At 42.4% G+C, this 27,925-nt stretch overlaps 2 protein-coding genes across 9 annotated transcripts in view; one reads left to right on the top strand and one right to left on the bottom strand.

The window, feature by feature from the left end:
* The window catches only part of LOC144687851 (coronin-1C-like), a 181,055-nt gene that overhangs the window by 99,247 nt on the left and 53,883 nt on the right, over positions 1-27,925 (top strand). For all 8 annotated transcript variants that reach the window (XM_078554383.1, XM_078554389.1, XM_078554384.1 and 5 more), the window contains one exon: positions 7,971-8,093. In XM_078554383.1, the coding sequence (XP_078410509.1) occupies positions 7,971-8,093 (123 nt within the window). The remainder of the gene's footprint in view (positions 1-7,970; positions 8,094-27,925) is intronic.
* The window catches only part of LOC144687853 (uncharacterized), a 251,925-nt gene continuing 237,861 nt past the window's right edge, over positions 13,862-27,925 (bottom strand). Inside the window, exon 5 of the transcript XR_013578233.1 lies at positions 13,862-14,613. The gene's annotated coding sequence lies outside the window, so the exon portion shown is untranslated. The remainder of the gene's footprint in view (positions 14,614-27,925) is intronic.

Here is a 27,925-nt window from a genome sequence, read left to right as displayed (position 1 = left end):
ATTCTCAAGACAGCTCCGCAGCGTAGCAGACTCTCCCCGTCCCTTCCACACTGGAGTGTTACAGCTGTATCCGTTTATAGATAAACCAATGCCCATCATCCGTTTTAACAAGCAGTTGTCTTAACAATGTAATTGCCAGTCAACAAGATTATTATTGGACCTTGACAATGTAATCGCTATACATTGACATGCTAGGCCATTTGAGGGGGCATTTAAAAGTCAACCACATTGCTGTGGATCTGGAGTTACATGGAGGCCAGAACAGGTAAGGATAGCAGATGGGTTTTTACAACAATCAATGATGGTTTGAAGGTCACGATTACCAAGGCTAGCTTTCAATTCCAGATTTTCTTAATTAAATTTAAATTCCACCAGCTGCCATGCTGGGGTTTGAACTCCTATCTGTCCCCAGAGCATCAGCCTGGTTCTCTGGATTACCAGCCCAGTGACGACATCACTATGCCACCGTGTCCCCTGATGCTACTTTGTTACAACTGGGTTTTTATAGGCCAGGTCCCTCCTTGATCATACTTGGTAGGAAACGAAAGTCCAAGGACAAGTCTTCCTGGGCGACTGCTTCAACCTAAGAGCAAATCGCCTGGCCAGGCCTTTCAGATGGGGGGCTAGCATGCGTTATTGGGGGTTGGCTAGGGAAAAGAATTGGAGATGAAAGGAGATTGAGGGTCAAAGTTTGTGGGATGGGTGTGGCTTTTGAAATAAACTCCAACTTTTTTCCTTTTTATGTTTCTACCTCTTCACTTATTAGATGGTTTGCCTGCAGCTCAGTGATAACACTCTTGCACCATTCCCTCTGAGCTGCACGGGTGCAAGACTGCACAGCAATCCAGAAGTTAATGTGCAGGGAATAGACAAGCCATGCACAAGAGGTGGCATCCCTTTGAGATGTGCAGCCGCACCACAGTCTTAAAGACTGCACAGTGCAACAGATTAACACAGGGAAGGTGGAGGGAACCTTTCACTCTTGCTTCTCAGTCTGAAGGATGTTGGTTCAAGTCCTAATGCAGGGAGATAATCTAGATTGCAAAATTTGAGGGCGGATAGGGCGTCAATTTATCAATTCATCCAAAGATGGCACCTCTGACAGTACAGCGCTCGCTTAATACTGCACTAGAGTATTAGCCTATATTTCTGCTGTCTTGAGTGGTAGTTGAACTTATAACTCCCTGACTCAGAAGCAAGAGTGCTACCAATTAAGCTGCAACTGATGCAGGTCACCTTGTGTGATCTTTGTTAAAATCTGCAATCTTTTTAAAAAAAGAGATAAAACACAGATCTCATACTTCTGATAGATGTGCTATGAGGTATCCTGTCACTCCCAACACTCTGCTTACTGGTGCACACATAGTTGGACTATTACTGTATGCAGTTCCAAAAAGACAATTTTTTAATCAGTGTTTTGCACTGAATATTCAAGCCAGCACAGCCTTTGATGAACTCAACTAAATCTGCTTTTGTGTTCTTTGACTGCTGGTTCTTATAACTAGGGTTGCAGCCAGATGAAGATAAAATTGCTGTTTTGCTGGGTTGGCAGCTAGAGACATTTCCATTGGTTTTGGTGTCTGCCAACTGTCTAACTCCAGCTCCTAAATACACTTCACTAGCAGCAACTTGATTTTTCATAGACTTTTGGAACCCCTCTTGCTGACAGCGTAAATTGGTTACTTTGGTTTGCAGCCTGTTTGTTGACCAGAATGCCTTATGTTGCCAGTTAAGAGGGAGACAACCAGTATGACTAGAGCTTGAATTCAGTATTTTGAATTTATGGGCCAAGACCTGGCAGGTAGCATGATAAGCTTCCAGGTGCTATCTCTGGATCAGGCCTCTAGCAGCACAGTGCAAGAAAAGGAAATATTGCAAAATGTGATATTATTGCGACGTGCTCATGTGAAATGAAACTGATTTGACGTGTTACTATGCGAAGAAAGATATGAACAAAACTACTTTTAATGCAAAGCTGATGTGGTAGAACTATTAGACTGCTGATGCACTGTGATGTTGTGACCCCACTTGAGAGTGACATTTGGATCATATTTTGAAGTTCGCAGCCTGGTCAAACTTGTGTTTGGGTTATAATTTTCTATTTCATCTTAAATCAAGGATAAGTGACTGAGAGTAATTCAGAGGACATTGGTCTCAGTGAGAGGCTCAAACAATTGCCTGGATCCTGAAGTAAGACTACAGTTCTGAGAATTGAACTTTGCACTGGTCTTTGGTTGGAGGGGGTTGGGGTAGAATTAAACTTATCTCACAATTTTCATTCTGTGTGGCAGTCATAATTTAATCACGGTTGATGCACTCATTGCAGCCTTATTGTATGATGGTTGACTGTTGCTATAACATATGATCAGTACATGTTGTAAGACCCAGATTTGGTCTTGGAGCTGTAGAGGCAACCTTTATGTTCTAGTCTTGATAGTGAATGTTGTCAGGCTATGGAGGGACATTACAGCTGATTGTGCACACGCTCTTTCCAGCAGGTGTTGCTGGATGACCATTGACTTTGGTTTCAGCATTTTGGAAAGTTGTAAAATCTCCATTACCCAGTGCTGCCATAGCCCAGGTAGATAAAATGTAATTCAAATTTTAAGATGATACCTCGTGACTTATGCACTTGTGATTTTTATTCATTGTTAGTTCTGTCATTTGTCAAAAAATAAGTGTTCAATGGTTTTATTTTATTGGTCTTTTTGGGCTATATTTTTTCAAGGTAAACTTAAGGAATTGGGAGTAGGAGGAAAGAATGAGGATGATGTGGAAATATGGAAGCATTTTGCATAAACGGGTGATCAAAATATTTAAGTACAAGTGCCATGCAGCTTTAAAGTAAACCCTGGCAATACTTGATGTTGGCATGAGGGAAAGAGAATGAAGAGCCCTCAAGTTGTACAATCATCACCCTTAGAGGAAGCTGATCAGTGCTTGTGTAGTTTAATCAGTATTTCAAATGTCAAAATAGCTTGGCTTAACCCTCCGGGATTGGATGTGAATTAAACCAGACCAAAGAAGCAGCTGGGAATGGAGAGAGATTGATATTTTGCACAACTGAATGAAGTGAGGCTCCTTTCAGTTCATATCATATGTCCCATGGTGCCCTTGAGCAATGAAGGCCGCTAGGCCACAATAAATGATACTCCACACACAAGCCTCTATTTCCCACTAATCGAAATCAAATGCTTTTGTAGCATCACAAACAGAATGTATTTTCTCTTTCACAGCCTGTAATTGGTATGTTTTGTATGGAAAGATGTTTTGTATGTCTTTTTGACAGGGAAGAGACCCTTGGTGTGTGTATTCCAATTAAACAATTCAGCAGGTTTTCTTGAGTTTTTTAAACTCGTTATTCTTTCAACTTACCCCGAATTAGGTGCCAACTTCCTCAGTCACTGCATTATGTGATGTTATGTTAGCTAATTTTGACCAAGCTGGTGCTGTGGCAATACAACTGTTCCTACAGGTCGGAGGAGGGAAAAGTCCAGTCAAGGGTACCCATTTCTGATCTTTTACCCGGTTTTCCTAGTTGGTAGTACATGTGTTTACCTCCGAGGACAGAACCAGACTTGATGACTCCAGCTCCTCTGCTACTGTTCAACCAACTCTCTAGCTAGTATCACATGAAGATTGGCATTTTGTGTGAAGTATGCAGAATTTCTTGTACTTGTGGAAACCTAGATTAGGCTGCCATCTTCAGGAGTCAGGAAACTCATGATTAAACTCAATGGGAAACCATCAGTGTTTTATTTTGAACCAATTACACTGCTCTTTCTTCCCAAGGTGTGTTTTCCCAGTAAAAGATTTGTGCATTCTGACTTTTTTTTTCCTTTCCTGGGATCAGATTTAAGCAAAGCTTAAAAATCCATATACTTGTTTTTGATCACATCTGTGAGCAATCTGCTCTCACTTTTTAAACTTTATATAGCTTGTACTCATTTCATCCTGTTCATAACACTTCACGGTGTGGGGAAGGGGACAAGGAGCAAACGATAAAATGTATGCTAATTTGATTGCTGAGGATTAAAATAAAGGTGCCAGTACTTTACCATCACGGCGTCTGCTTCTCCTCTGAGAAAAACTCCTGATTTAACTTGCCTGAAGGAGGAGAGAGGACTCCTGGCTGCAGTTTGCCATTGTCCCTGGGGATCAGTTTCCATTTTACTGTTACCCTAGGATTGGCTGAGAATGTTGCAGCCAGCTGAGCTATTTGACTGATAGTCACTTGCCATGGTCATGAGCATTAAATGGCTTTAATTAACAGCTGTTATATTTCAAAATGATGGCTTTTGTCTGGTTTACAGGCCATCTGCTTAGTGCAGGAGGAGTACAAAATGCAGAGTGGAACTGGACAAAATGGGTTTGTTATGCACAGCCAGTGTTTCTTGTTGGCGTTATTCAAATCCTAAATTGTTCCTGATTGATTATTTCCTGTTCAGTTTACCTTGTGGCTTTCAGGTTTCTGAACTTTCAATTTTCCTTCACCACTCATTCTGCTGAGCAGCCTGGATAATGGATCCCTGTCCTTCGATACAGTTCACTGTCTTCCCTGCCAAAATTACCATTCCCCATTCAACCCATTATCTTGAATGTGTTTTCCCTTCCAAATCCTTGTCCATCTTTTCATGCAGCTCCACATTAAATCTCCTCAACCAGGTTTCCAACCTGTCAGTACTGAAAGACCCCCCAAAACCTCAAATGACATGATCTGTGACTGCTGGTAATGCATTTTCTACCGCTTCATCCTCAACCTCGCTGCAGTCTGAGGGTAACACAACAGTTGCTCCAATGCCTCTTGTTGTCCAGCTCAATGGGCCTACCCACACTTCTTTTTCCTTTTACCTATACAATTGTAGCCAGCAATGGCCTTTCTTCCTGACCCCAGCTTTTTTTCTCTTGACTCCACCAAGGATCCATCCTTGGCCATTGCCTCTTCCTCAGCTATATGCTACCCATCAAAACAGCAACGTGATAACCAATTTACTTGTAGTAAGACCCATAAACAGATATAAAATAATGGCCAGAATGTCTGTTTTTGTGGTGTTATGTTGAAGGACAAATATTGGCTAGAATACCAGGAGTTTAATGTCTTGTCTTGAAGACAGCACCTACAACTGTTCAGCATGCTCTCAGTACTGCACTGAAGTGTCAGCTGGATTATTGCTCAAGATTGGAACTTGAACCCGTGTCTTCTGACCCCCTCTGAGCCAAATCTGGTTCCTGTGCTCTAGAGTTTTCTCCCTAAACTCCTGTGTCTTCACTTCCCTATCTCCTCATTTAAGACGCTCAAAATCCACTTGCAGCCCTAATTTCTTCCCCTTTGGCTCAATGTTCATTTTTGTCAGATTATACTGCTGAAGTGCCTTGGGACATTTTCCTACTTCAGTGGTGTATTATGAACCCAAATTGTCATAGAGAATTTGCTTCCATTTTTGGAAGACAAAAGCTGAATGTTGCAGGTCTGTTGAGCCTAGTTGAATTGTTTGTAATTGATCCAGGTGGAAGTACACCATTTACAAATCCTGTGAACAAAGGGAGCCATCAGTCTGCGCTATTGTTATACACAAGCACCCAGAGAGATTGATGCTCACAGCGATAATCAAAACACATTCATTTAATGTTTTTTTTGAAAAGTGGAACTTGTTCAAATACTGTTTACTGCTAAGGTCTAGATCATAATGGAATCCCTCACCTATCCTTGTTCCTAATCTGCTTCTGTCTGCTGTATTTTGAGTGTTCCTGCTGTTGTTTGTATTTGGATACAGTTTGTATTCTTAATCTCTCTTACTTGCGGGTGTGGTTGAGGGGGAAGGGTTGGGGTACAAAAGTAGGGATGGTTGGAGTTTTTTTTTCAGTTCCTGCTGGATTTGTCACATTTTCTCAAAAGTTGAGAACATCTTGTTTTATACAAGACCCTGCCGTTGTTGCATTAGACGAGGCTTGGTTGTAATGACCTTAAACCCTATTTTCAAATTTTTAAACTTGATTTGTACACTAGCTTTTGCAGGGCATTCTAACTAAGTCTTGAAATGGACAAGGATGTAATCCAGTCTCAAGATCAGGAAGAATACACAAACTGAGGTTTGCTCTTGAATTATGACATCAGCATCCCCTTCAATTGGATTAGTGCCTCATTATTCAGCTTCCAGGTAATATGATCCTTTAGTGGTGTCATGTGCATCCAGAGATTGGATTACCGCCTCGATCATTTCCTCCTATCAGACACTTATAACGGATTTAACTATTTTCTTGTGTTCTGCATTTCTATGATAAACAGAATATTTCAGTTCAGTGAAGTATTAAATGTGGCTAAAATAAAAGCAAAAAACTGCAGATGCTGGAAATTCGAAACAAAAACAAAAATACCTGGAAAAACTCAGAAGGTCTGACAGCATCTGTGGAGAGGAACACAGTTAACGTTTCGAGTCCATATGACTCTTCACCAGAACTAAGTTTTCCTTAGTTAGGAGAACTAAATTTTCCTTAGTTCTGGTGAAGAGCCATATGGACTCGAAACGTTAACTGTATTCCTTTCCACAGATGCTGTCAGACCTGCTGAGTTTTTCCAGGTATTTTTGTTTTTTGTATCAAATGTGGCTGTTTGCTGCAGGAAATATTTGTGTATTGAAAAACCTGCCAGATTGAGCCAGGAGTTTGGAGAGAAGAGAGGAGAGCACTGCCTGTAATCTAGAGGGTACAACTCATGGTTCCAGACCAGATGGTGACAGGTTTGAGTCCATAGGCAGGACCATCTCAAGAGTCCAGCTGTTAAATTGTCTCTACTTTTGTGTGGACTATGTACGTAATTGCTTATCTCAATCGATTAAAGAAGCTTCTGAGAGACACCTAGTATTCTCAGAAGGCTTTGCGTACAGTTTGGAACTCTACCAGTCTTCTTTCAGCTTGGGTGATCTATCAAAGGAATTGTTCCCTGTTGTGTACAGGAAAAACCATGAACTTTTTTTTTGTTAATTATAACTTTCCATGTAAGATGTACTAGCGTAGCTAAATGACATCTTTTGAGTTTTCACACAGTAATACTGGCCTCTTTCAAACTTTGATGACCTCCCTTTACAAAAGTCCAGACCACTGGAATAGCTGGGTGTCTGTAAAACACAATGTGTTGACAAGGAGCCATGAACTTCTTTTTAGCTCACTGTTATTGGCAGAGTTCTGTGAATCAGAGCTTTTCTTGAAAATAAAATGTGTTGAAAGTGACATTTGATGTGCTTTGAATAACATGCCATCATCTCTTGAGATGTCTGACTGTACACTTAACAAAAATCACTTTACCACAAAAATACTGCCTGTGGATTAACGTTTACCTGGTTTGGAATTGCTAACCTGTTGCAGAAATCTTTGGCACACTTCAATCGGAACAATCTCTAAAGAATGCCTTCCTGTACGTTACCATGCAACTCTTGTCAACTTGAGGAATGCCACAACAGTACTCTTTTCTTAAAAAAAACTGGAGATTCAAAATTGCTAATGTTAGGATATTGGCAGCCATTTGCTTTGCATCATACGTGCAAGATGTGCACAAACCACTTATTTCAAATAAAAAAGAACTGCTAGCTAAGGTGAGGATTTATACTCACCGTCAAATCAGGTACAATAAAGGTCTGATGCAGAACTGTGCCCCCTGTTCTCTATCCCACAGATGTACAGAACCAGTACAGCATAAAATCATCCCTTGCTGACACTTCTCATAACTAGTCTGATATAACCAGTTTAGTGCTAAATTTTGAGTAGTTCTGCATGGGTGCTTTTCAGCTGAATGACAACATTGAGATTTACCTTGACACCTCATGTGGCAGCATAACGACTAGGATTTGGTACATGTCATCTGGACTGGATTAGTAACCAGACGCCAGAATGCATTGATGTGATTGGAGTTTATGGGAATTTTTAGCACTGGTGGTTTAAACAATATACTGATGTGTGCCATTCTCTGTTTACAGTCAGGCCGAATCGACAAGGCATATCCAACAGTTTGTGGGCACACAGGACCGGTGCTGGACATTGAGTGGTGTCCGCACAATGACCACATCATTGCTAGTGGCTCAGAGGATTGCACAGCCATGGTAAGTTCTACTGTACATGTGTTTTTTTTTTAATGACTGCTAGAGAAGAGTATGGAATGAGTGGGCTATTTAGTCTATTGGGCTCATTCCTCTACACGTAATGGTTTGGGCTTAATGTCCTTAAGGGAGTGATTAACTACAAGTTTTAGAAACTTTCTATATAAAATTTTGAACTTACTTTGTGATCCAAAAGATAATTTAACAATTGAATTTGCAGGTATTAAGCTTTTAAGTTTTTTATTGATTCATTTGTCCTTGAGGCAAAGATGACCATATTCATCATCTAGGGTGTTTGTTAGGGTTCCAGTGGGAACGTAGGTGACTGCTCAGGCTGATCTGTGCCCAGAAGGTTCTGCTGCAAATAGGACAGGATACTATAAACAACTGAGTTTTGAACGAATTGCTGGCTCAGGGCTTCCTCTGTTTTCTTTCTGCCCCTGCTATGCACTTGCCTTTGACGGAGGCTGCACCATTTTTTAATGAGTTACACTAGGTGCTGCAATCCTGGGTGAACTTCTCCCAGAACCTGAAGTCCACATCAAAATTCTTAAGTGAAGCCTTCAGAGTGTTCTAGTAGTGCTTCCTTTGACTACCATGTGAGTGCACCCCAGACTTGAGCTCTTGATAGAAGATTCACTTTGGTAAGTAAGTGTCAGGCGTTCTGGCTGCATGACTGGCCCAACTCAGTTGTGACTGTCTCAATATGATGGATGCCTTTTTATTTGTTCATGTGATGTGGGCATCACTGGCTAGGCTAGCATTTATTGCCGATCCTTAATTGCTCTTAAGAAGGTGGTGGTGAGCTGCTGCCTTGAACTGCTGCAGTCCATGTGGTGTAGGTACAACCACAGTGCTGTTAGGGAGGCACTGGGCTGCTTTGTCAAGCTTAAGTGTTGCTGGAGCTGCACTCATCCAGGCAAGTGGTGAGTATTCCATCACACTCCTGACTTGTGATGGTGGACAGGCTTTGGGGAGTCAGGAGGTGAGTTACTCACTGCAGTATCTGAGCCTCTGACCTCTTCTGGCCACAGTATTTATATGGCTGGTCCAGTTCAGTTTCTGGTCTGGTGTGCCAGCTTGGATGAGCATCTCAGTCTCTGGTATTTTGTCCTGCCAGCTGATCTCAGAAGTTTCGAAAGTCATTTCGGGTAAGAGTGGTTGAGCTTCTTGGCATGAAGCTGGTACACAATCCAAGTCTCTCATGCATAGAGCAGAGTAGGATTATTGCTCTATAGTCTTTCAATTGTGGTAGGGAAACTTACTCATCTTTGTTCCCAGATTGATATTCGAAGCCTACTGAAGGCCACGTTTGCTTTGACAATTCTTGCATGTGTCATGTTGCCAATACATACAGCTCGAGAGTGTGCTGCTGAGATGAGTGAACTTATCCACTGCTGACAGGTTCTGGTCATGGACTGAAACCTTGAGCTTGAGATAGGGCTTTCCTGGAGCAGGCTGTGGTACATTACTTCAGTTTTCTTCAAGCTGACTAAGGCCAAAGTTACTGCATGCATTGGAGAGCAAGTCCTTCTACATTATATGTCCAGCTCTGAATCAGCAGCTAGTGCACAGTCGTCGGCAAATAAGAAATTACAAAGCCCTCGGAGGCCATGGTCTTAGCCAGAAGCCGTCTCGGATTGAGCAGCTTCCCATCCATGCGACACCTTATTTCAATGCCAAGATCATCATCATGGAAGGAATCGGAGAGCATGGTGGAGAAAAACACGCTGAAGAGGGTTTATGTTAGCACACGCCCCTTTTTAATCCCATTAGTGATTGGGAGTGAGTCAGAAGATTCACTATCCAGGACACACTCGAGCATGCTGTCATGGATCTACCGAACCTTGTGATTAATTTCTCAGGGCAGGCAAATTCCTATCTTCTGAAGGCCCTCACAGTTGGCTGTGTTAAAGGCCTTGGTCAGATCAACAAACATGGTACAGAGGTACATGTTCTGTTGGTATTTCTCCTGGAGCTGTCTAATTATAAGCACCATATCAGTGGTTCCTTGACCTTTTTCTGAAGCCATACTGATTCTCCAATCAGATCCAGATCCTGGTCAAGATGTTGCACTAAGTCGTTCAGAAGGATTCTGGTGAAGATTTTGGCGATAGAGAGGAGTGAGATTCCTCTATGATTGTCACAGTGGAAAGTGTCTTTCTGCTTGTGCAGGTGGATAATGGAGGCATCTTTGCATTCTTACGGCCTGGTTCCTTGCTCCCACATGAACTGAAAGAGCTCTGTGAGCTTCTTGACCAGGCATTGACTTCTGCCCTTGTAGACGTCAGCTGGGATAGCACCAGCTCCTGGAGATTTGCTGCTAGACAGGTTTGATTGCATTTGTCATTTCTAATAACATGGGAGGGTCATCAGGAGAGCAGTTGATGGTAACCTGTGGCAGCTTGTTGATTGCTGCTGCTCTGAGTGAAGGCTGATTTAAGCATGTGGTTAAAATGCTCCACCCATCTTCCTAGAATTTGGGCATTTCCCCTGAGCAGTGATCACCTGTTGGCGCTGTACATTGGTGATGAACTAGTACACCAGGGTGCATAGACATTACACACAGTGCTGTTAGGAAAGGAGTTCCGAGATTTTGACCCAGTGATACCAACGGCAATATAGTTCAAGTCAGGATGGTGTGTGCTTTGGAGGGCAACTTGCAGGTGGTGGTGTCTTTGTGTCTGTTGCCCTTGTCCTTCGAGGTGGCTGAGGTTGCGGGTTTGGAAGGTGCTGTCACCTTGGTGAGTTACTGCTGTGCATCTTGTAGATGGCACACACTGCTATCACTGTGCTTCGGTGGTGGAGGAAGTGAATGTTGAAGGTGGTGGATGGGGTGTTAATCAAGCAGGTTGCTTTGTCCTGATAGTGTTGAGCTTCTTGAGTGTTGTTGGAGTGCACTCATCCAGGCTAACGCAGAGTGTTCCATCACACTCCTGACTTGTGTTGTGTAGATGGTGGACAGGCTTTGGGGAGTCGGGAGGTGAGTTCATCACTGCAGGATTTCAAGTCTCTGACCTGCTTTGTAGCCACAGTATATAAAAGGCTGGCCCAGTTCAGTTCCTGGTCAATGGTAACCTCCAGGATGTTGTTGATGAGGAATTCAGCGATGGTAATGCCATTGAATATCAAGGGGAGATGATTAAATTCTCTCTTGTTGGAGATGGTCATAGCCGTGAATGTAAGTTGCCACTTATCAGCCAAAGCATGAATGTTGTCCAGGTCTTGCTGCATCTGAGCATGGACTGCTTCAGTATCTGAGGAGTTGCGAATGGTACTGAACATTGCGAAATCATCAGTGAACATCCCCTTCTGACCTTATGATGGAGGGAAGGTCATTGATGTAGCAGCTGAAGATGGTTGGGCCTGGGTAAACCCTGTAGAGGTGATGTTCCTCCTCCAGAATCCAGAAACTGCCTTATTGATATTGAGCTATCAATAAGTATTGATATTTGTCAATATCAGTTGAAATAGCAAGGGAAATAGACGTATAGTTCAGGGATCTGGCTAGCCAAGAACTTGGTCCAGAGAATGGCCAATGGACTCTATGCAGGGAACTATATATTAGGACAGGAAACCTTAACCTACATGGAGTTCTGCGCAATAAGAGTGGAGAAGGACTTTGGAGTGACTGTTAATCCACCAAGAGTTTCAAGTCAAATGTACAGCTGCTGTCAAAACCAATCAAAGTAGTAGGATGCTTATTGAGGGTATTTTGCTAGTTTGACAAATCACTTTGGCTGCACCGGATCCCTGGATAGTTTAAATTTAGAAATGACGTTCAGAGAAACTTCTGCACAAGACCGGCTTCCAAGGAGCTACCAAGAGCACTCTGCTGTGCATGATGGGTCAATATCCATAATGATAAAGATGTTCTGAAAGATGAGCTACTTACACTTGTTATCCTGCGAGCACAAGAAGCACTTGAGCAATGTAGCGGTAATATGGCATTCAGGTCAGGTGTGGTGAAGGACTTCCTGTAAATTGTCCTGATAGTTTAAAGCCAAAGCTATTTTTTAGTTCAGAAATGATATTCCATAATTAATATTTCCTTCCTGATTAGTATTGAATTACATTTTGAATTGATATACATTTTTCAGTTTTGGCCACATTGCTGAATGAAAATGCCTGCAATAAAATGCCTTTTTGAACTATGCAAACATCTACCTGTTGACTACACAGTGAAGGACTGGCCCAGTTCTCTGTTCTCAATATTTCCCTGCTGGAGATTTAGCTTTGAAACTTCAGCCAGCTGGGATAGAGAAAGTTGGGCAGTTTTCATTTGGAATGTACCCAACAACATGTTGCACCCTTTTAACGGAGGAAAATGTGCCCAAGACACTTCACAGAATTTTAATCAAACAAAAATTGACACCAAGCTAAAGGAGGAGATATTAGGAGAAGTGACTAAAAACTTAGACGTAGTTTTCCCATAATGCATACAATTGAAGGAGGATAGAGCACTTTGACACTTGAAGCACCAGTGTAGTAATCCTGCCAAATGTATGGGCTTACTACAGGGTGAGGTCTCTTTATCCAAGCCTCCAAATACCAGCTTCCTAAACAGATGACATTTTTGCACACCACACCTGCCACCACCACGCCCCCACACATTTATTACTTTTTCCTTTTTTTTTGGTCTTTCCCTTCAACTCCTGAAAAAACTGCAGCACACAGTCTCCTGCATGTTGTGCATTTGTGTGTTGTTCACCAAATTGAAGTACAGCCAATCAGAAAATTAGTGTATGTCCTCATTCTAGCATTAGGGATTCTTGAAACTCTGTTCATTATCAATTTGACAGCAAGGAACCATTCTGGCTGTAGGTTAATGTCCACTTGGAGCTGTGTTGCAACTACTAAACTAATTTCATATAGGGCAGGAGCACATACAGGTTTTTTGAGGTTGTGCAGGTGTGCACCATTGATCTGCAAGGACCCCACACACGGTTTGGATCCTTGTTCCCATGATTTTGCTCCTGGTGTTATGATTTAGGTTTTACCCAGCAATGAGACTCATGACTAATTTATCCACTGCTGAGGTAATAACATCAAGAGCAGTCCTTTCCAACCTTCCAGACCACAAAATTCAAACAGGAAATGCCAGCAAGTAAGAAATACAAGCGCAAATAAGACTGAGTTGCCTCTGTTTCGTAGGCTACAGTTTGAATTCTGACACAAGATGCAAAGAGAGGGGATTCTTGTATCACATCAGCCCTTGATAGATTTTCAACCTGCATTGCGGATTGAAATGACTCATTTTATTAGTTTGTGCCCAGACTCTCCTGACTAAGAAACGTTAGCATTTACAGGAAAGTACGTGTTATGTTTGATTTTTAAATTGCTGCACTACCCCTCCGTTCAACCTCGGTGACTTCGTTTGTCCAACAATCTTGAGATTTTATTTGCTCACCAAAGGCTTTATCACTCCTCTGTGTTTATGGAATCTTGCTGTGCCGAAACTGCTGGCATCATTCCAGTTTGAAATGGTTTTCTGTGTGGAGATGTTTCATAAATCCAAGAAGTTGTTTTAAAAAGTGTTTTGCTGGGAATAGATTAAATACAGGAAAAGCAAATTGGAACTTTACCCGTAATTGCTTTACCATGAAATGGAAAACCCATTATGCTTTTAGACAAATCCACACTCCTGGGGGAATTTGTTGTACATTATCTGTTGCAGACACAAGCACATAAGTGACCTCTAACAATCGAGCGGTGTTGCTAGGATTTCTGATAGAAGATTAAATACAAATGCAAAAGATTCTGAACAGTGACCATGTGCAATTTTTTATTTGTCCACTTAAATTTGAAGAAAAAAATCCAAACACTGCAATTAACAATTCTGTTCTTCCAAATTTGGGAGTTATGAGGCTGTGGAATTCACTTGTAGGGTTGGTGATTGAATCAGAAACTGTCAACATTCAAGATCAAATTGGATAGGTGGATAAAGGGATATCGGAAAATGGTGGGTAAATGTGATCAAAACTGTTTGCTTGTGTGCTGAGTAAATTTCAGCAGCATTACCATAATTATCTGCATATAATAGACTTTAATGTGCTAGTATCTATCTTGAGCAATGCTCTTAAATGATTTCAATTAATCCCACAAAATCGCTGCCTGCGCATCACCTGAAGATTAGGCAGTGCCAAATTTTCTTTTTTGTTACAACCCCACTCAGAAATGGGAGGAAAAATCTATTACTGTACTAGATGATTTTTGATTTGACTGTGTAATGAAGATTTCTCTCGGCCATCAATCGTTACACTTTACTGTCGTCCTCCTGACAAAAGTTGAATGGTGCACAAAGTCACTGAACAGTAGTGTAGCATCTGCCGTGTTGTAAGTGCATCTGGCGTCTATCTGTAATTAAACTAATTTGCACTTGTAAATGGTAATCAGCTGTTAATTAGGCCTATCTTTTCCCAGTTGGTACAACAATATTCCTGGCAAATTTCATAATGATTTTGTTTTTTTAGATGTTGGTTTTAATGTTGCAATCTTCTGTCCATCAGCTTCTCCTCTGTACCTACACAGAGGAAACAGAAATGGCAATTGATTCATATGACATACATGTTAAAGTGGCTAATGACCAGTTGACGCAGTGGGTTGATTCATCAGTTATACTAGCATCAAGTGACATTTTTTTAAAATGTATTCCTTCATAGGATGTAGGTGTTGCTGGCAGGGGAAGCATTTGTTGTCCATCCCCAATCACTCTTGAACTGATGGGCATGCTTGGCCATTACAGAGGGCAGCTAAGAGTCAACCACATTGCTGTTGGTCTGGAGTCACATGTCGGCCATACCAGATAAGGATGGGAGATTTCTTTACCCAAAGGGCATTAGTGAACCAAGATTTTTTTTTTTACTGTAGTCGATGCTAGTTTCATGGTTATCATGCTGAGACTAGCTTTCAATTCCAGATTTATTAATTGAATTTAAATACCATTAGCTGCTGTGGTGGGATTTGAAGAATCAACAGCACATACTGATTGTCATGGACCCATGACCCCAGAGCATTAGCCTGGGCCTCTGGATTATTATCCAGTAACGTTACAACTATGCCACCATCTCTCCCCCACCTTGTCCTTGTGTACTTGGTTTTTGTCCCCCTCTCTTCCCCAAGCCACCATTGTCCAATTCTGCATGTCATTCATTCCTACAATGGGGAAAGTACCTCCACAGACAGGGACTGAAAGAGTTTCCACCATGTTGTGATTGTGTTTTTAAACTGCATTTATATACTTTTCCTTTAAGATACTCTTTAAAGCCTACCTATTTAACCAAGCTGTTCTAATGTTTCCTTATGTGGCTCGGTGTCAAATTTTGCTTGCTAATGCTGCAGTGAAGCTTTGCTATGTCGAAGACACTATATAAATGCAAGTCATTATGTTGCAGTTCTAGTCTCGGGAGAGGAAATTGATTGACTGAATTTTGCAATGTGTGGTGAGCGTAGCAAAGCATTTTGCTGGTGATGATACAATGTACAGAAATCTATATTAATTCCATAATTACATCACAATGTCACCACACAGCATTTGTGCCTGATGACATGGCCATCAGTATGTGCTGTTGATCCTACAGCAGTGTGCTTCCTAGGCCCAGAAGACTGGAGGCACGGAGGAAACTCAATGAGGAATGGGTCATCCTTGCTGGACTGTGAATCAGACTGTTTTCTAAACAAAAGCAGAAAATGCTCGAAAACTCAGCAGGTCTAACAGCACCTGTGGAGAGAAAGACAGCGTTAACATTTCGGGTCCATATGACTCTTCAGATCTAAAGAGAAGTAAAATGTGATGAAATTTATACTGTATAAGGGGGGTGGGGGCAGGTGAAGCTGGATAGAAGGCTAGTGATAGGTGGAGGCAAAGGAGAGATTGACAAAGATGTCATGAACAAAAGGACAAAGGGGTGTTAATGGTAGTGGTTAAAGGAGGTGCTGATGGTGGCATTAAGGCCACAAAGCAGAATGGGGTAATAACAGGACAAGGATAAGCACCATGCAAAGAACAACATGAACAAGTGACAGATAGCCCTAGTGGGGGTGAGGTGGAGGGAGGGAGGGGACAGTGGTGGGGAAAAATGATCGAAAATAGGGTAAAAGGTGGAGATAAAACAAGGAATAAAAATAATTTGATAAAAAATAAAAATGAATATTGAAATGGTTAAAAAAGGGGGTGAGAATAGAGGGGAGAATTCATGGTCTGAAGTTGTTGAGCTCAATGTTGAGTCCGGAAGGCTGTAAAGTGCCTAATCGGAAGATGAGGTGCTGTTCCTCCAGTTTGCGTTGGGCTTCACTGGAACATTGCAGCAGGCCAAGGACGGACATGTGGGCATGAAAGCGAGTTGGTGTGTTGAAATGGCTAGTGACAGGAAGGTTTGGGTTACGCTTGCGGACAGACTGAAGGTGTTCCGCAAAGCGGTCACCCAGTCTGTGTTTGGTGTCTCCAATGCAGAGGAAAGACCAAATTGAAGGAGGTGCAAGTGAAGCACTGCTTCACCTGAAAGGTGTATTTGGGCCCTTGGATGGGGAGGAGGTAAAAGAGCAGGTGTTGTACCTTCTGCGATTGCATGGGAAGGTGCAGCGGGAGGGGGATGAGGTGTTGGGGGTGATAGAGGAGTGGACCAGAGTGCCCCGGAGGGAACGGTCCGTATGGAATGCCGCCGGAGGGGGGAGGTTAGGGGAAGATGTTTTTGGTGGTGGCATCATACTTGAGTTGGAGGAAATGGCGGAGGATGATCCTTTGAATGCAGAGGCTGGTGGGGCGACAAGGGGGGACCCTATCATGGTTCTGGGAGGGAGAGGAAGGTGTGAGGGCAGAGATGTGGGGGATGGGTCGGACATGGCCCTGTCAATCACAATAGGTGGGAAACCTCAGTAAGGAAGACATGTCAGAAGCGCCGTTTGGAAAGTACCAACATCGGAGCAGATGTGAGTGAGGTGAAGGAACTGAGAGAATGGGATGGAGTCCTTACAGGAAGCCGGGTGTGAGGAGCTGTAGTTGTGGTAGCTGTGGGAGTTGGTGGGCTTGTAATGAATATTGGTGGACAGTCTATCACCAGGAATTGAGACAGGTTAAGGAAGGGAAGGGAAGTGTCGGAGATGGACCATGTGAAGGTGATGGAGGGGTGGAAATTGGAAGCAAAATTGATAAAACTTTTCCAGGTCCAGATGAGAGCATGAAGCGGCACCGAAACAGGCATTGATGTACCGATAAAAGAGTTGTGGGAGGGGGCCTGAGTAGGACTGGAACTAAGAATGTTCCACATACCCCATAAAGAGTCAGGCATAACTGGGGCCCATGTGGGTACCCATAGCCACACCTTTTATTTGGAGGAAGTGAGACGAGTTTAAGGAGAAATTGTTCAGTGAGAGAACCAAGTTCAGCCAGATGGAGGAGAGTAGTGGTGGGTGGGGATTGTTTGGGCTCCTGTTCAAGGAAGAAGCGGAGAGCCATCAGACCATCCTGGTCGGGGATGGAAGTTTAGAGGGATTGGACGTCCATGGTGAAGAGGAGGCTGGTTAGGGCCAGGGAACTGGAAATTGTTGACATGATATGGAGCATCAGAGTAATCGCAGATATAGCTGGGAAGAGACTGGACAAGGTGAGAGAGAACGGAGTCAAGATAGGAAGAAATGAGTTCCATGGGGCAGGAACAGGTTGATACGATCGGTCTACCGGGATAGTCCTGTTTGTGGATTTTGGGGAGGAGGTAGAAGTGGGCTCTCCGAGGTTCGGAGACTGAGGATGGAAGCTGTGGAGGGAAGATCTCCAGAGGAGATGACAGTTGGATGACTGTCAGAGACAGTCCTGGAAACAATGGCTTGATGTTTGGTGGTGGGGTCATGGTCCGGGGGAGGCTGGAGGAAGTGCCTGAGAGGTAAAGGTCAGTACGCCAGACAACAACAACAACACCATTCTTGTCGGCAGGCTTGATAACGTCAGGGTTGGACCTGAGAGAACAGAACGTGGCAAGTTCAGAAGGAGACAGGTTAGATTGGGTGAGAGGAGCAGAGAAATTGAGATGGCTGATGTCACGCCGACAGTTCTCAATGAAAAGATCAAGAGCAGGTAAGAGGCCAGAGGGAGGGGTTCAGGTGGAGGGAGAATACTGGAGGCAGGAGAAAGGATTCGTTGAATGGGTGGAGGACTCTGCCCAAAGAAGTGAGCACGGAGACAATGGCAGCAGAAGAGTTCAGCATCGTACTGAGCCTGGAATTAAGGTGAGGTGTCAGGGTATGAAACTGAGTCCTTTGCTGAGTACTGAACATTCAGTATCATAGAGGGGAATGTCCGAAGGTATGGTGAATACACAGCAAGGGCTGGGATTAGAAGACAAGATGGGCTCCTCTACATTGGAGAGACCGAATGCAGACTGGGTGACCACTTTGCGGAACATAAACGTGACCCAGACCTTCCTGTCGCTTGCCATTTCAACACACCACCCTGCTCTCATGCCCACATGTCCGTCCTTGGCCTGCTGCAATCTTCCAGTGAAGCCCAATGCAAACTCGAGGAACAACATCTCATCTTCTGATTAGGCACTTTACAGCCTTCCAAACTTAACATTAAGTTCAACAACTTCAGACCATGAATTCTCCCCTCTATCCTCACCCTTTTTAATCCCCCTTTTCAATATTCATTTTAGTTTTTATTTATTTACATTTTTGTTCATTGTTTTAACCCCACCTTTTATCCTATTCTCTAACTTTTTTCCACTACCGTCCCCTCCCCCCACCCCACCCCCACTAGGGCCATCTGTCACTTGTTCATGTTGCTCTTTCCAGAGTGCTTACCCTTATCCTGCTATTACCACATTCTGCTCTCTGAGCTTAAATGCTACCATCAGCACCTCCTTTAGCCAGTACCACTACCATTAACACCTCTTTGCCCTTTAGTTCATGACATCTTTGTTAATCTCTCCTTTGCTTCCACCTATCGCTAGCCTTCTATCCAGCTTCACCTGCTCCACCCCCCTTAAACAGTATAAATTTCATCACATTTTTACTTCTATTTAGCTCTGAAGAGTCAAATGGACTCAAACTGTCTCTCTCGCCACAGATGCTGTTAAATCTGCTGAGTTTTTCCAGCATTTTCTGTTTTTGTTTCAGATTTCCAGCACCCGCAGTTTTTTGCTTCTATCTTATTGTTTTCTAAACCTGCCTGCCCTCTTGGTGAGTAGGGCAGGAGGTTTAAATTAATGAAATAAAACATTCAAAACAGGAAACTGGCAGGTTACCTGCTGTAAAAACCCAAGCTCCATGAGTAGAACGGGCAGTGTGACACATGTTGTGCTCAGTGATGCTGTGTAGGTTTCTTTAGGTGAACGTCTTCTATTTACATAGGATATATGGCACAAAAAAATAGGAATTAAGCCCAACCAATCCGTGCTGGTGTTTGTGCTCCACTTTAGTCTCCTCCTCCTATCTTTCTTCATCTAAATGAGTTAACATAGTCCTCTATTCCCTCTTCCCTTATCTGCTAATCCAGTTTACCCATGACTGCAGCTATACTATCTGCTTCAACAAATCCCTGTGGTAGCAAGTTCCACATTCTCACTATTCTTTGGTTAAAGAAGTTTGTTCAGAATTCCCTATTGGATTTATTGGTGACAATCTTAAATTGATGGCTGCTAGTTATGCTCATCCCAACTCTATCAAAACCTTTCATAATTTGAAATATCTCGATTAGGTTACCCCCTCGGCCACCGTCCTTTTAAAGGGAAAAGAGGCCCAGCCTTCGTCCTTTCCTGATATATGCACACGCTGCTGATACTATCCTTGTAAATCTTTTCCACATCCTCTCTAATGCCTAAACATCTTTTTTATATATTAGAGAATTGTTAATCTCGGTGGTCCTGTGAAATGGCAGTCAGAGGCTTGCCCATCGCAAACCAATTCATATGTATGTACGCACGCACGTATGAATTAGGAGCAGAAGTAGGCCTGCTCCGCTATTCAATAAGATCATGGCTGATCTGAACGTAACCTCAACCCCACATTTCTGCCTACCCCGATAACCTTTCACCCCCTTGTTAATCAAGAATCTATCTATCTCTGCCATAAAATATTCAAAGACTCTGCTTCCACTGCCTTTTGAGGAAGTGTTCCAAAGACATTCAACCCTCTGAGAAAAATTCTCCCCATCTGTATTTAATGAGCAGCCCCTTATTTTTAAACAGTGACCCCTGGTTAGATTCTCCCATAAGAGGAAACGTCCTCTTCACATCCTTCCTGTCAAGACCCCTCAGGATCTTAAGGGTTTCATTTAAGTCGCCTCTTACTCTTCTAAATTCCAGTGGGTACAAGCCTAACCTGTCCAGCCTTTCCTCATAAGACAACCTGCTCATTCCGGGTATTAGTCTAGTAAACCTTCTCTGAACTGCTAACACATTTATATTTTTCTTTAAATAAGGAGACCAGAACTGTACACAGTACTTCAGATATGGTCTCATCAATGCCCTGTACAACTGAAGCATAACTTCCCTACTTTTGTAATCAATTCCCCATATAATAAATGATAACATTCATTTAGCTTTCCTGATTACCTACATACTAACCTTTTGTGATTCATGCACTAGGACACCCAGATCCCTCTGAACCTCAGAGCTCTGCAATCTCTCAGCATTTAGGTAATCTTTTTTATTCTTCCTGCCAAAATGAACGATTTCACATTTGCCCACATTATAATCAATTTGCCAGATCCTTGCCCACTCACTTAACCTATGTCACTTTGTAGCCTCCTTACATCTTCTTCACAATTTACTTTCCAACCTATCTTTGTCTCGTCAGCAAATGTAGCAACCATACCTTTGGTCCCTTCATCCAAATCATTTATGTAATTGTACAAAGTTGAGGCCCCAGCACTGATCCCTGTGACACACCACTCGTCACATCCTACCAACTAGAAAAGACCTATTTATGCCAACTCTCTGCTTCCTGTTAGCCAGCCAATCTTCTATCCATACCAATGTTATCCCCTACACCGTGAGCTTTTATTTTCTGCAATAACCTTTGATGTGGCACTTTATCAAATGCCTTCTGGAAATCGATGTTTGGTACATCCACTGGTTCCCCTTTATCCACAGCACATGTGACTCCTTCAAAGAACTCCAATAAATTGATAAAACATGATTTCCCTTTTATAAAACCATGTTGACTCTGCCTGATTTTCTTGAATTTTTCTAAGTGCCCTGCTATAATATCTTTAATAATAGCTTCTAACGTTTTCCCTATGATAAATGTTAGGCTAACTAGCCTATAGTTTCCTGCTTTCTGTCTCCTTCCCTTTTTGAATAAAGAAGTTATATTTGCTATTTCCCAATCTAATGGAACCTTCCCCGAATCTAAGGAATTTTAGAAAATTAAAACCAGCGCATCAACTCTCTCACCAGCCACTTCTTTCAAGAACTTAGGGTGAAGTCCGTCCGGACCTGGGGATTTGTCAGCCCGCAGCCCCAACAATTTGCTCAATACCACTTCCCTGGTGACTGTAATTTCCCCAAGTTCTCCCTCCCTTCCATTTCCTGATTTACAACTATTTCTGGGATGTTACTTGTGTCCTCTATAGTGAAGAGCGAAGCAAAATACCTGTTTAGGTCATCCGTCATCTCCCTGCTTTCCATTATCAATTCCCCAAACGCACTCTATAGGATGAACGCTTACCTAAATATCTATAGAAACTCTTACTATCCACCTTTATATTGCTACCTAGCTTTCTCTCATACTCTAATTTTTCCCTTGTTAATCTTTTTGTCATTCTTTGCTGTTCTTTATATTCTTTCCAACCTTCTGACCTGCCATCCATCTTTGTGTAATTATAGTGTGACACTTTCTTTATAACTTTTTTAGTTAGCCACAGATGGTGGGCCCTCCCCTTGGAATTTCTCTTTCTCATTGGAAAGTATATATTCTGTGTATTCTGAAATATCCCTTTAAATGTCTGTCGCTGAATTTCTATTGACATATCCCTTAACCTCATTTGCCAGTTCACTTTAGCTAGCTCTGCTTTCATGCCCTCATAATTGTTCTTATTTAAGTTTAATATACTAGCCTTGGACGCACTCGTTTCTCCCTCAAAATGAATGTAAAATTCAATCATATTATGATCGCTGCTACCTAGGGGTGCCTTCACCAGGAGGTTATCAATTAATCCTATCTCGTTACTCAATACCAGGTCTAGAATAGCCTGCTTCTAGTTGGCTCCAGAACGCGCTGTTCTAAGAAACTATCCTGAAAACATTCTATGAACTCCTCATCTATGCTACCTTTGCCCATCTAATATTTCCAGCCTATTCAAACATGCTGATGGATAAACTGGAAACGTTTACAGTTGACAAAGAGCAATATGGCTGATGTCTGGGTAACTTGACATCCTCCATTTCCAGACTGAATTCAGAAAACTCTGAAGTTGTGTAGTTTTGCCGAGGAGCAGAGAACAAATAAATACCAGTCGGATTTGGACTAGATCATCAAGTGCTGTTGGTACTGTGGTTGCCTGTGAGGCAGTTACGTTGCACTGCAAATCTTAGAGCAAATTGACTAACCTTCACAATATGCAGCTGGTCTTTCTAAAAACTACCTGTCTGTATGTAGGGCCCAAGGTGCTCGTTACACACACTGATTTTGTGGACGGCTGCGGAGTAGTTTGTTGGCAATATCATACAGACTTCTCCATTACCTCCAAAGGGACATTTATGATATGCACAATAGAAACATTTGGCTTTGAAACTCTTTTTCCTATTTTTCACTCCGTGTTGTGCTCAAAAGGTTCAGCAAAGAATTGAATCTCCAATAAGACCACAATTTTTCTGGAGGGTGTTTGGATCTGTAGTTACAAGATGGAAATTTCCAGTTAGAAACTTTCAAGTGCTGTCAATGACATCCTTTTGTGTGGCAATGTTTGTTAGAAGTGATGATTTATGCACCACCATGTTTAATTCAGTTTGGTACCAATAACTTAATTGTGCAGACATTACAATCTCTCTTGTACTGCATTCAGTGAATAGGTCATGTAGGACTTTAACGCTTGAAATTCTTCTGTTGCACTGAAGTGAGAAATCAGCATGAAATACTTCAGCTTGTCTTTCATCCAGACTTGAGTTCCATTTATCTCTCCATCTAGCCTGAGTTGGATGTCCGATACATGTACTAGGCTGTGGTTAGATTTCTTTTTCTTTTGATGAATCTCTGTTTCTCACATGCACTGCGGTGACAGGCTGAAAGAATAATTATTTTCCAGGCCTCTAACAGTTTCTTTTGAGATCAGTTCCGTTAAGCCATTGGATGCTTCTGTGAATGTAACTATGCCTTGGGCTTGCATGTCACAAGCTCTTACTCCTGACCTCTAGCTTCACTGCTCTCTCTCCAGGTAGAACTAGTGGCAAGTACTTGCAGAAGTATATTTCCAGTGTTGGTTGTCATCTTGCCTCACTGAACCAGGCATTCAAGTAGTACAGGAGCTTCAGCCCACTGATTATTGTGAAGGATAAACCAACGCGTATCATACTGGGACTAAACGTATCATTGTCTCACCAGCGAATGTTTCAGAATCACAAGGCACTCTGCCTTGTGGCCTGGCCAGGATCTAACGTAACATTCCAGCCATGACTGGCAAACTTAAATGAAAAGGGACCCCATCCTGTTCACTACTCGCCTCTCCTCCAAAAAATGAATTTTTCTTGCTCCCGATACTTGTGACTACATTCCGTCCCAGTTAGTGATTTGGGTTTTTTTGCCTCTGGCTCATTCTGACTCTCGCACTGTCCACCATTAGCTGTTTTAAATTCTACTTAATGCTGGCTTTCCTTGCACACAGATACTGAGCAGAGTAGTTTTCTGTCAGACTCCTCAACTGTGGTGAGCTAGAATCTGTTTCCCATTGTGCTTGAAGTCACTTTCATCACTGGTTAGGAATTCCAATGCGTTAAACACTAGCATATGTTCATGGTTTGACGCATTTGTTACATAGCCTTTAAGATTTGAGTATCTGGGACTTCAACTCTTTAACTTCAGTCATTGAATTTCAATAGGATATGTTCCTGGGTTGAAAGCTACATGAGAGTTCAGGAAACGGGCTGTACTGGAAAGTTTTTGTTTGCGTCTCTTTTTAGATGAGTTGCTGTAGCTATTAGGAAAAACTGATTTGAACATGAGCTAAATGTTAAACTTCCTTACCCATGAGGTTACAAAGGTATACTGCTCAGATAAGAAAAGTCAATCGCTTTAATTTAGAGCCAGATGAACTGGTTATTTTTGTTTAACATCTGCAGCATTAATGGCTCAAAGGATGATGTCAGGATATGAGTCATTACTTTGTTTTTTTTCCCTCTGTGAAGTGGATAGATTTGAAAACCTGAATAGAACTTTTTTTTTGAGTGCAACAAATGAGCTGATACGAATATTTCCTAAATTTTGCTGCTTCTGTCCACTTGTAGATGATAGCTACCAATATTCAGATGAGTTGGCCGGACTGTTTTATTTTTCAAGGTTGTATCTCACCCTCTTCTGGTCTGTGTCACTTGTCATCATGTAATTCAAAGAAGCCCTTCCTGGCACATGCAGTCCCTCCATTAAAAGGGAGAGTGTTCAACCTAGAATAGATCCATACAGTCTGTTTTGCTAGGTGGTTGTAACCTGATGGTAGAAAATGGCCTTGAGGTGAATTCAGCTAGAACAGAAGATCAGAGTGGACAAGGCAAGTCCACCACTGAAGGTGGCTCACTCACCAACTTGATGTCCCAGAAGCAAATGTCAATATCCGAGGGAGGAGTCAACTGAACCAAACCATGCTTAAGGACATGGTCACATAAACTCTGGACACACAAACGCTGGAATCGATGATCTGGCAAGAAAGGGTTAATTTGTTTACTCAAACTAGAGTCCAAACGGGGGGGGGTTGATAAAATAACCTCAAATTCAATCCAAACTGAGTGATGCGAGACAGTTCAGCAAGCCAAGCTTGGTCATCACTCAATCCTATTCTGAAGGTTGGTGGTAAAACGTCAGCTGAGTCCTTGATGTCAAATGAAGTGAGGGCTGGGCATTAAGGATTCGTCTGGTTCCTTGCCGTATGTGTTGAGATAACGACCCCAGTATTCTTGCTTTATCATCAACGCTGTTTCCTACTAAAATGTCCACTATCGTTTCAAATGTTCAAATATGGTTTGAATAAGTGAACATATCACATACCTGGATAAGCAAATGTGTGGCATTGTTGCTTTTGAACTGAAAGCCTTGTTGCTGAAAGTGTGTTGGTGCTGCGTAGCTGGTGTCCAACCACAGCCTTCAGCCATGTATAGCCTATGAGAACTACCAATTCAGTGTATGAAGCCTGAGCAACTCTTGATCTATTTGTTGGGAAAAGGCCATTCTTTGTGCTGTTAAATCTTAAATTGGAAAAACAAGGTCTGTTGATGTCAACACCGTGAGATGGATGTAAATTAGCAACAACATTGATCCAGATTTTGTGGCCCATGAGGCTTCATTGGATGCAACAAACATGATTTTGCACCCTCCTGCTGTAAATTACATATTTGCTGGTTTAACTGCAACACTGCCATCTGCTGTTGGAGGTCTTTATTACATACAAACTAAAACACAAGCAGATTGTTCGTCCCAACTAGATAGCTTCAATGTGAGCATTAGTCCAACGTGAGCATTACCCCTAATCCCACGTATCTATCCTTTTCCCATGTATATTTCTGCTTCATCCAACCACCTATCTAGCCAATTCTTAAGAAATGGTAGATATGGTTCCTGCTTCAGTAGTGCACTAAAATAATGTATTCCACGCTCCCAACCTTCTGTGTATAAAGGAAAGTGAATAGACCGCAAATCGTTTTTACCAATTTCTCCCCTCCTGCAAAAAGTGCTGATCATTGCTGGGATCCTGCTGCACAAATACCATTAGCCCTTTGCTTCTTTACTAAATGGTCTTCTAGTATATGGTAACATTAGCTGGGTAATCTTATTGCAGTGTATGAGATAGTGGAGTGGGAAAGATAAAACCAGAACACTAGTTAAAACTAAATTGAAAGCAGAAACAGCATTGAATCTTAGCTTCTTTATTAGTGACCTTATCCCCATCATAAAGCCAGAAGTGGGGCTGTTTGCTGAGGATTGGATTGCTCATGTCCATTAACAATTCCTCAGATAGTGGGGCAGTCCACGCCTGCATGCAACAAGATTTGGAAAATAATCAGGCTTGGGTTGTTGTGCGTCATGAATGTTAATTGCCACTTGAGTGCCAGGTAATCTCTCTCTCCAACGAGAGAGCCTAACCACCTCCCTTTGACATTTAATGGCATTGCCACCAACAGCATCCTAGGGGTCATCATTGACCAGAAACTCAACTGGAAGCAGGCCCCACAAATGCTGTAGCTGCTAGAGCAGTCAGAAACTGGTGTTGTGCAGTGAATGACTCACCAACTAATTCCCCAAAAGTCTGTTCACCGCTATTAAGGAATGCCTGTGACTCAAAGGTGGAGCTGCAACAACAGGCTAGAAGCCTGACGCCATCCAAGACAAAACAATCTGCTTGATTGGTGCTTCACTCACTGACCTTTATATAAAAAAAACCTATCCACTGACACACCATGGCTGCAGTATGTAGTATCAGGCTCTGTAGCAACTCCCAAATCTACACCATCCAATAGGACAAAGGCAGCAGTTGTACGGGAGCAACACCACCTCCAAGTTCCCCTCCAAGCCGCGCACTATCCTGATTTGGACATATCAGCCATTTCTTCCTTGACACTGGGTCAGATTTCTTGAAGACCCAACCTAACAACATTGAAGGGAGCACCTTTACTGCACTGACTGCAGCGATCCAAGAAGGCCCATCACCACCTACTGTAGGATTACTAGGGCTGGATAGTAAATGCCAGTCATGCCATGATGCCTGCGTCCCAAGAATGAACAATATATAAAAACAAGATAGAAAACACTGAGGGCACGTTGAAATTCCTTTCAAAGATCATGTAAGATTAACTTCCAGGTAGAGTAGTGGTGTGGAAACCCTGGAATTACTGAACAGTTGGAAGCTGCAATGGGCTGACATCATTACCTTTCTGAAGGGGTGAGTTAAGATTAAGTGAATGAACTTTCTCATCCGAGATGGGTCCGGCTAGCAAGCGTTGGCAGGCTGTTTAATTTTATAGCATATTACACATCCACACACTTTTTCCAACAGAGATCACTCAATTGTTATGGAGCGTGGCTCATTCCACCCCCAACCCCCCTTAGCATGGGGCGCTACGGGAAAATGTAACAACTGTTTTTCTGCCACACTGGACAGCTAGCTCACCACATACTGGAGCACAAACCTGGGGTCTTCTAATCTGTATGGATGCTAACATCGAGCTATCAAAGAGCTCCGGAAACAGACCTGGCCAACTCTGTTCAACGTTGCTGCTAGTTTGGGGCTGAAGAGTAGACTCTTAAAAGGTTTTGAGAAAATTTGGGATTATGAACACAGTTTGGCTGCTACAGTTGACCATTTTCTTGATAATGTGAAATTTATCCACAGAACTGACCAGACTTTAGTCCTTTCAGTAAGACTTTGATATTTTGGCATGGGCTAACATAATGGCTTATCCGTTTGTTTTAAAATTGTTGCATACTCAGATATGAAAGTTTGATTTATTTTGCAAATTATTGGAAACATTCTAAATCGCCTGTACACTGAAACCTTCTGATTTTGCTATTGCAATCAGAGCAATAAAATAATGCATTCAGGAGATATGTCTGCAAGATGAGGCTCTGGCATATGATAAATCGGGTGGCATGTAAGGTATGATGTGTATGCAATAAGGAGAATGTTTAGCTCATTAATTAGC

This window comes from Cetorhinus maximus, chromosome 12 (genome assembly GCF_964194155.1).
Source record: "Cetorhinus maximus chromosome 12, sCetMax3.hap1.1, whole genome shotgun sequence".
NCBI classification, from domain to species: domain Eukaryota; kingdom Metazoa; phylum Chordata; class Chondrichthyes; order Lamniformes; family Cetorhinidae; genus Cetorhinus; species Cetorhinus maximus.
This window is presented reverse-complemented; position numbering and strand designations above follow the sequence as displayed.